The sequence below is a fragment of the Nanorana parkeri genome, unplaced genomic scaffold, assembly GCF_000935625.1.
Source record: "Nanorana parkeri isolate BGI_ZX_2015 unplaced genomic scaffold, ASM93562v1 scaffold57, whole genome shotgun sequence".
NCBI classification, from domain to species: domain Eukaryota; kingdom Metazoa; phylum Chordata; class Amphibia; order Anura; family Dicroglossidae; genus Nanorana; species Nanorana parkeri.
The window spans coordinates 83,545-93,674 of NW_017306325.1; the positions used below are offsets into that span (position 1 = coordinate 83,545).

Genomic DNA, 10,130 nt, shown 5'->3' on the forward strand with positions numbered 1-10,130 from the left:
TTTTATTGGTGGAAGCAATAATAACCCCCCCCACCCTATATTGGGGCCAGTTGCAGCAATAATAACTCCCCCCATCACTGATGTCAGTGGCAGCAAAAATACGTTGGTGATGTGTGTATGTAGGCATGCTGGTTACAAGTAGCATGTGAGTTTATTGTAAACCTAAAACACACTGAATTCAGTGAAATTTATTTCCAGACACAGAATTCTGTGGAGGTACAGGGGGTTTTAAATTCAACATACAGCAAATGCACGATAGCAAGCTATACACAATTTGTATTCTTTATACAGAATCATGAGAATCATGTGATGTATATGATTTATGCACATTCAACTTGTTCCAAATGTACAAGTATCATGCAGTTCTCATATAAAAGAGATCAGTCAGTTACTGTTTATGATGTTTTTATCACGCAGCAAAAGTACCTCACCATTTTATGTGCTCACAAAAAGATCATCTTGAGGGATTTTCAGAATTACTTTTGAAGATCTGATTGTTTGCATAAATATTATGTAAATATGTCTACTTTTCATATGTGTTTCTAAACCCGTGCAATAACTTGACTGTTTTGTTAGAGTAGAGCAAACCACAACACTTTATTGATCAGCTGTCTCATCACTATTTCAGATGTGATAGGTGCATGTGAATAGCCACCCTGACCTCTACCCTGTGAAACAAGAAGGTTACAAGTGCTTTAACATATCTTTCTTTATGTGAAAAGCTTTTATGACATACTCTTATGTCTTATTATCTCTGTGCCTGTTTTCTTCATTTTTGCCAAGCAAACAAAAATACTTTGCTATCAGCAATTGCAGCCTTCTCTCCTGATGATAAATAGCTGGAGGTCAAACCAAACGTAAATAGTGAATAAAAATGGATTAGGTAATTTCTCAACTAGCATTTAGATATAAGCTAAGAGTGGCCACAAAAGTCCAGTCTTGTCCCGGGTTCAATGGCCCAGTGTAACAGTCTGACAGCTATTGGATCGTTTAGGGTTACCCTACTGGGAAACAACAAGCACATCCAACATCACAAGCTTTCATTACAGCATATAGAAATGTCCTGCTTGTTGGAAAATCTTTGTAATTAAGCAGATACTCCCCACCTTCTCACTGAAAAGAATGAGGTAAATGACCAAAGATATGCCATATATCATCAACCAAGCTCAAGACGCATAGTGGTGGGTACCTGTGTGTTTATAGACCATGTTGAAAGTGTACCTGTGCCCAAACTGTGGACATTAATCTATTTACATACTTCCTAATCAGTAAAAAGCTTTAAAACAAGCCATCCCTGACCTCTCTAGCTGCCTTTTAATGTAACATTATTCATTCTCAAAGAGCCTCAAACAGCACAAGAAAAACTCTTAATAAAAACAACTGGCCGCTGGAGACACCGAAGGGCTGGCAAAATCTGCTCTTTGTAGAACAAAAGCTAAGATTTCACTGCCTGTGTTCTGAAATGTTAAAAGTTATACACAATGCTTATAGATACAGAGATGAATGAGGGTTTGTTTTAAAGCTCCTTAGGGCCCATTCACACTATTGTGCTACGTTTATATGCATTTCGTTACTTAGCCCATTCATTTGCTTAATGCATAAAAAAAAGGTGCATGTAGCATTTTTGGCAGCACACTGCATATTAGGCCATCTGTCAGCATGGTGCATTGGGGTGTACATTGCAGCAACACATTTTTACTTGTTACTGCGATAGTGTGTATGGGCCCTTGTGGTTCAAAATATGAACATAATTTAGTGTGCATGATCTGGGCACAGGTTCACTATAGGAACAAGATGTGTCAATAACCATCCCTTGGTAGAATATATATCTATATATAACCACTTTTAGCATACACAAAAACTGGTACCATCTAAAAGGGAGCCACTGAAGAGAACATGGATCAGCAATAACACTCCACTGTTTATATTCAATGTAATGTGTGCATCAGCACAAAGCAAAATCTTTTACTGAACATGACTGTGTATTGAGCAATTTGGCTGAATACCCTTTCAGATGATATGCCAGGAAGTACTTCATAAATATTACAAACTCAGATAAACTCAATTTGGTGATTATAAGATCCCCTAACAGATGGTTCCGTTTAACATTTTTATATCTTTAATTAGATTCTATTAGTTGCTTCATGATTAAGTGCAATTGAGTAAATATTTTTGCACAGAAAACCTAGTAGATAGTGTGTCCATGGCTGCATCAAGTTAGTGCCAAATGTAAAAGTTACAGAGCAGAGTACATGACTTGTGTTATAATCTTCATTACCAACATTAACCTATCCCTTAGGGTACACTTTTGTTCTTACTAGAGTGATTTGAGAAAACAAAAGTCAGATGATATGTGCACATTGCTTCTTGTTTTCCGATAAACAGTACTTAAGCAAACTTTCTCCTAAGCAGTGATTTACAGAAGGCTAGGTATAGACACGAGAAAGAAGTCAGGATTTTTCTTCCAAAAGACCCTGCCATACACATGCAAGATTTTTAGGAATTGTTATTGCCGTCATTATCTTTAGAAAATTCTTAAGACTGTTGATTTTTTTCTTAAGATCAGAGAGCCCGGAGGTGTTACAGATGTCCCAGTATACTCACAGATATACCTTCACTGAACCTTGAGTTGGACAAATTTCTCCGGTCAAAAGGTTATTATAGTGACTGGAAAATGTACCCTGGCAACCAAAATGTCCTGCCCATAAGCTCCCTCACTTGTTGACTGGTCTGAGCTGCTAGAAAAAGTGGGATACAGCAGCCTTCTCTACATCATGTGACTTATGTTCAACTTCCTGACACAGGAAAGTCTGCCTTATCAGACAAGTAGGTCTGAGTGGAGGAGCTTTATGATTTATAATTGCCCAGTCAATATGCAATCAATAGACATAATGGGTCAACACAACACCACTATAGCCATGGATTAAAGGGTTTAAGATAACTGTATATATGGTTATTCTTGGGGTAGAAAAAACTGTTTGTAATTGCTGTGTGGAGGTGCAAACTGCATATGTCTGATCAAGGTCACATAACTTTAAATTTATTGGAAATATTTGTACAGTCTTGCTTTAACCCATATATATTGTATATCTGTCACATTAGGCACTTCAATGCACAAACAGGCACTAAGGCCTTGTTCACACCAAGCGCAGGGCAGGAGCAGAGCAGAGCAGTTGCAGACCGGATAAAAACTGCGTCCAATGTATTCCAATGGTATTCTTAGCTCCAGTTCACATCACAGCGTGCAGTTCCAGAGCAGGTAAAAAAACTGCAGCAGGCCCTATTTGACCTGCTCTGGAACGCATGCAAACGCATGAAAAACGCATAAAAAATGCATGCAAATGCCTGGAACGCACTGAAAGCCCATGTTAAACTTTTTTTTTTAATTAAACCAAAAACGACCCGGAACGCATCAAAAACGCGGCAAAAAACACGGGACAACCCACTGCACTGCGTGTGCAGAAACCTGAGCGCATCTGCTCTGCATTTGGTGTGAACAAGGCCTTAAGGTGGTGGCCTTAAGGTGACTTTTGTCTTGCGAGGGTTGTAAAGTAATTAAAAAAGCGTATGATCTGCCCATCTTGGACAGGCAGATCGTACTTGCGATCATCGCACTTCCGATGACTGCAATGAGGGGCGGGCTTCCGATGACTGCAAACAGGCAGTGTGCGCGTGCGCACACCGACCCTTTCGGCAGTTGTCCAACAAGCAGGCCACTAACCACGTACGATTCCCGGCGGGTTTTCCAGCCTGCTTGTTTGACGGAAGACGTGCGACCATACAGTAGAAACGGTCGCACGCCTTCCATAAGCTTTGCGATTATCGTATGATCGCGGGATTTCCTGCGACTCTCGTACGATAATCGTACAGTGTATGGGCACCTTTATAAATAATCACTTACGAAGCTCTTAAATGAACAGGCTTTCAATGTATCTAGTCATCCAGTCAACAAAGAAATATAGCATTTGCTTTTGCTGACATGTTTCTTGGGGTCATGTTTTTGGGACTGTCAGCTATAACCTTTCCTCCCTGCTAGGTAAGGCACTGAGCAGGATCAAACATTTATAATAGGTATCAGGGGATCTGATATACACATCCTTGTTTTAGGTTAGTGACTCAACAAGTAGTGAAGGAAGGATACGGATGACAGGGCGCTACTCCCCAAGGAACCTCATAGTTAATGATGGAAGTGATGTGTATTGTAAATATTAGTGAAAACAGGTAAACTAAATTGTGTTTTAGTACACCCCCTGTTCTAGTACCATTTTACAAGAAGGACCTACAATGTCTCCATTGATGTGAATACAACCCGTTTCTACAACAAGATGATCTTCACTGCCCCCATCTAACAGCGAGTCCATTTACCTGTTTTCACTAATATTTCCAATACACATCACTCCCATCATTAACTATTAGTTCCTCGGGGAGTAGCACTACTATTTTGATTTTTGTTTGTGTTTATTCTAGATACAAGGTTCCTCTCCATGTTAAAGGAGACCGCACACCCATTACCACCGCCTGAAATACAATCTAAACTAAAGTAATTCATTCCTTCCACCACATTAGTAGTAGTGCGCTTACCATTTTCCATTATTCTAAGGATGACAGGGCGAAGGGTTTGAACCATCAGCAATGACTGATACCATATTTCTACGCAGACAGGTTTATCTTTAAATATATTTAGGGCACTCTTTTTATGTAATGTCTTTTTTTATGTTTCTTTCTGTGCAATTCATTCTGTAATACAATACCACGGCGTTGTGTGCATGGAAATCTCTTTCTAGTGCGCTTGCATTTATTGATTGTAACAGTACCTGCAGTAAACGTATGTGAAGAATGCAAATTAAAAACAATACAGACTATTCCTAAATTGTGTGTTCATCACACTGATTATGTGTTTTACTGTAAAATTGGTTGGCTAGCTAAAGCTTTATGAAAGATTAAGCAAGCACCTGAGACTATTATAGGCACTCAAAGATTGTTTGAAGAGCAATTATCTGGAATATTTTTTCTAGTTAAGGTATGCAGTTGCTGTTAGTGTAAGATGGAAGGTACGGTCACTTTAAAACTGAAATGTCAGCGTTTAGTAGGTGCTGGTGTCTTGAAACCTCCAATGGTTTCTTTTTTAATCAGGCACATATGGTGAGTTATAGGCACCTAAGATCCAGCCTAGTCAACCTACTACAGCTGTTATAATAGGGTCTGTTGTTGATTTCTAAATTTAAAGTAACACTAAATTCAGGAGTTAAATCTTAAAAATGCATTCAAGTACCTTAACGATTAACAAAAATGTATCTTATTTGTGTATCACTCAAGCTGTAGATCCTCAAATCATCTCTGAATTCATGCTGACACTGTCCTTCCTTCTGGAGGGTGACTACTTTTGTTCCCCATGGTCCCTGTGTGTGTTGTAAAGTAGAGAGGTGGCTACGTTACAACACGCACAGGGACCATGGGGAACACAAGTAGTCACCCTCCAGAAGAAAGGGCAGTGTCAGCATGAATTCAGAGATGATTTGAGGACCTACAGCTGAGTGATACACAAATAAGATACATTTTTGTTAATAGTTAGGGTACTTGAATGCATTTTTAAGATTTAACTCATGAATTTAGTGTCACTTTAATATGGACACTGCAAAAAGTGGAGGGAGACTCACTCTTCTGCAGCAGGAAGAGTGAAACTTCACAGCAAGAGTAGGCATAGCCATGAACTTTAGCAATTACATATTGTGGTGGAGTCCAGAATGGGTTTAAGAAGACAGCAAGTGACTTGGCTCCTCATTCTACCTATAACTGAAATAATATAAACATGATTATATAATCAAAAAGCAAAGCCACTCTTTTGCCTTCCTAGAGAGAATAAGAAACCGGTAACAGATGTAATTTGTTTTTTCATGGGCAACTTACATCCTTTGCTTTCAGACAATGTTGACACATGAGTATCTTGGGTGAGGCTGGAAGAATCCCCCTCCCTCCCCGTGTACAGATAGAGGTGCATGTAGCAGGATCATATAACCACCTTCAGTTTCCTCAAGCGTTACACATTTTTAAACTCCAGTGTAGGAAAGTATTTTGGTTTACAAGAGTAAGGGTACGTGGGCAGCTGGAAACCACATAAGTGTCTTTGTCTGTGCTCCCCTTCTGATTTTAGGGCTCACTGGTCCCTAAAAGTAGCACTCTGTCCTGCTTAGATGTTTTATCCTGCATTCAGCAAAATATGCAAGCACAGGTGTGCACCTTGGGAGTGCTTCCCATATACTTCAATGAACCCTACAAGAAGCACAAGAAGTCTCTGACAGCCTGTATACTCTTTCCCTGCAGTTACCAACATACTAGCAAGTTTAATGTAAACTGATCCAATATTATTTGTGGTAAGATGATCAACAACAGCTACTACTTTGGATCATTTTCACAGCTGCTCTACTTTTAGAGTGGGAGAACTGAGTGTATCTAAGCCCAAGAACAAAAATGTAAACATATTGCAGTTTACCAAGCCTTATATGTGGCTACATACGTTTTCTGTTCTTCACGTTTTCTTTTCTTTAGTTTCACCCAGTGATCATGCCAGTAACACACATCCTGTCCTAGGGTGACAACGCTCACTTATTGTACTGTATCTTTGTGAGAGCAGCGTTGTCACCATTGGCTGCCCACTTCTGATGTGGACTACAGAATAACTCTCCCTCTCCTCATATTCTATAACATAGGAGGGAGGAGTTCCGTGGTTTACAAACTGGGCAGGGCTGATAACACTGCTGGGAATCCCACTGCAGCAGAGTGCAAAGTTACAAGCTCACTTGATTTCTGACAGGAACAGAGTTTGAAGAGCTTCTGCCCAGTCACACGTCTTCATTAAAAATGCTCCGCTTACTTCGATGGCATTTATGGTTATGTATATGTCTACTAAATAAAGATTACATTTAAAAATATGCTCCTCTTAACCTCATTCCAAATGTAGGGTAAATTAGGACTTAAATCATGTTTATTATGGAAAGCTTAACAACCATCGCACAAAGGTGTCATAGTAATAACAAAGAGATAAAAAGATAGACAGTTACATCACAAGGACATAGGCAATCCATTCATGGTTAATAGTACATGAATGTTCAATCTTCATAGACTAGCATGTTGTGGCTATCTTTTATCAAAGAGCCTGGGAACACCATTGGGCTCATTCAGCAAAGAATCCTACATTTCTCTAACCCTGCCAACATAATCCAGTAGACAATGAAGGATCTGGAAGTCTCCCAAAATCCTACGCTCACCTCTCAGCTGTCCATTTTCAGCTGACTCTCCATTGTCTTCTTCCACTCCTGGTTCCTTCCACACCAGAGTCCATCTGTCTTTTGGCTCTATCAGCCTCGATTCCAGCCAAACAAATGTTCCCCAACATGACCCCCTCCTCGGTTCAGTTGGGGGTTGAGGAACCCAATCACATAATGTTTAGCTGCTGCCTCAGCCTGAAATAATTTCTGCAGCTTGCACTTTTTCAGATAAGGAATTATGTAAGAACTAAATGTATTTGAGAAGTTCTAGTCCTATGAGGCAACAATTTCCTTTACTCAGCGCAGGACCTCACTACTCCTTCCCTAGGCCTAGTCGCCTAAAAAAAATGTATAAACCTGTTTGTTTTTTTATGAGCACTGCTACATAAACATTTACATCCATAATAGTGTTATAAGTTCCATATTTAATAGTAATATACATACACAGTACTATACACTTTAAGGCCTGGTTCACACCTGGGCGTTTTACAGCGCGTTCCTACGCGCTGTAAAACGCTCAACATGTGAAAACCAATATTTGCCTATGGGCATGGTTCCCACCTGGGCGTTTTGCAGCGCGTAGGAACGCGCTGAAAAGCGCCCTACACCCAAAGAAGCACAGGAGCTTCTTTGGGCGTATTTGCCGCGCGTATCCATTAGGATACAGCCGGATAGCCCTTGTAAATTCTTTTACCGAAAATCGCGGTAAAAAGGCGCCACAAGAAACGCGTGGCAAACGTGCATATTACGTACGCCCAGGTGTGAACCCAGTCTAAGGCTTACTAATATCAGTCATGTAATCCTGAAATTTGGTCTGTATGAGGATTATGTGTGTCTACAATCTACACAATGTATGAAGAAATACATATAACATTTATGAAAATATATTTCAAAATATAGTGTGTGTGTGTTTCATCCCAGTGCCATTATTATTACAAGGTCCAGCGATGGTGTCCTGCTCTCATGCTCTCACCCATGGATTACATACAGCACAGCACGAGCAAATATTTAAACAGCCAAGCTGCAAAGGAGTGACACCTTTGTCATGGGTGTGTGTTTGGGGTAGACACAAACTGCAGGAGGCAAATGTCACCAATGGAGTTTTCGAAGAGCTGGCAGGTGAATAAACTCGCAGGTGAGCTCCTAAATATTTTGGATTGGAGTCAACCCTTAAGAACAAAGTAGAAACACACACTACATATATAATATAGGGGCAGATCTTCAGTGAAATTCATAAAAAGTGTCCAAGACACTTATAAGAACACTATCCCAAATGTCGCAACTTGTGAAAAATTCATGTAAATGTTGGAAACATGCACATGGGTTTATTGCATGCAGGCACGGTGGATGGCGGCACTGAGGATGGAGTGTCCAAACTGGAGACTCCATCCTCGGTGCAGGTCAGTAATGGTGATCCTGATAAAATCACAGGTTCAGGGATGCAGAGCTCCCTGCCCAGCCACTGCGCCTGTCAAAGAGACAAGTACAGCAGCCGGCCCTATTCAGTGAGTGGACTGGTCCACCAGTCTGCTGTTTGGGGTTGAGCTGTTGAGTCGGCAGAGCCTGATGCTGAGACACTAGTTCCCCATCAGGTCAGCCTCCCTTTAGCTAACAGTGGGCAATTCCTTTGAATTGGACAAATGTCTAACAGTGTATGGCCAGCCTTAGAGTTGGTCATAACCACCTCCAGTTTCTTTATCTATGATTTGGTGGTAATTCTCTTTGAATCTGCTGCAGCCATAGCAAATAAGAACTACCGAAATCTGTCCCTTGTGTCAGAAATGTTAACGGAGCAAGGCTTTCAGGAATTAGGCCCAGGACTGTAATGCACCGGTATTGCAGGAAAAGTGTCACAATTGTTTCACTGAATTACCCTGGTGTTTCCCATTCCCTTATTGATGATGGGTAGAGAAGAATCAGAGTAAACATAATCATTACAAGACAGGTTTCTTCTACATTTCTTCTGCCTCTTCTTCACACCAAAGGTAATAAGAAGATAGAGAACAGCGTTGGCTCTCATTTAATTCTGCATGTGCAATTTATGTAGACAAAAAATAGTTACATATAGATTTTTTTCTCTATGCAGTGGCTGCTGGAGGGGGCGGGCTAACCTCTCTCCCAGTGTGTCTAATACAGAAGACAATGGGTAATGGGAAGACAATAATACAAAGACTTTTGGGGTATGTACCCATACCCTAAAAGTAAATCAGAATGTTATACTCACCCAGGTGGACATAGAATGTCCCAGGTACATGAGAAACTTTGCAGATGTAAGGTAGTCGGCACAGGATCCTAGAACAAGAAGAGTAAAAATAACATAAGTAGAGCGCAGAATGCTCAGAATCTACACATTGGCATACGCAGAATTCTTTTAGATTGTAAGCTCCTATGATCAGGGCCCTCCTAACCCTCTTGTATTAAATTGTAACTGTACTATCTCCCTTCATTTTGTAAACTGTTGACGCTATATAAATCCTGTATAATAATATTAATAATAATAATTTTAGATGGAGAATTAAAGTCCACTGGGCACTTACCGCAGCATCCTGAGCGCTCCCGATCCATTGATTTTGCCATGATGATTATAATATACTAATAATATCCGATCGAATTGTTCCCTTCTCTGTATGTCAATATCCAATAAATCCCACAGCCAAAGGAACCGAACGAAATATTATTGTTTTTTTCTTTCCAAACTTAGCTATCACTGTAGCTGAAGTTGGAAAGTGGAAGCCTTATAGGACGCCTTGTATGAAGGGGATCGGGATAATGTAGCTATCCCCCTATCCCCCCTTCCTGTCACCCCTCTACACCTCGATCCTCGCTCCTCTGTTTACAGCTTGCCCGTGCTCTCCTTTATACGAT

The 10,130-nt window shown here is 40.4% G+C and overlaps 1 protein-coding gene across 1 annotated transcript in view; it reads right to left on the reverse strand.

The window, feature by feature from the left end:
* Positions 1 to 9,880, reverse strand: part of LOC108804432 (solute carrier family 40 member 1-like) — a 46,317-nt gene extending 36,437 nt beyond the window's left edge. The window contains exons 1-2 of the mRNA XM_018576155.1: positions 9,803 to 9,880; positions 9,490 to 9,557 (exon numbers count right to left, since the gene is read on the reverse strand). Coding sequence (XP_018431657.1) covers positions 9,490 to 9,557; positions 9,803 to 9,842 — 108 coding nt within the window. The 5' untranslated portion in view covers positions 9,843 to 9,880. The remainder of the gene's footprint in view (positions 1 to 9,489; positions 9,558 to 9,802) is intronic.
* Positions 9,881 to 10,130: the final 250 nt, after the last annotated feature.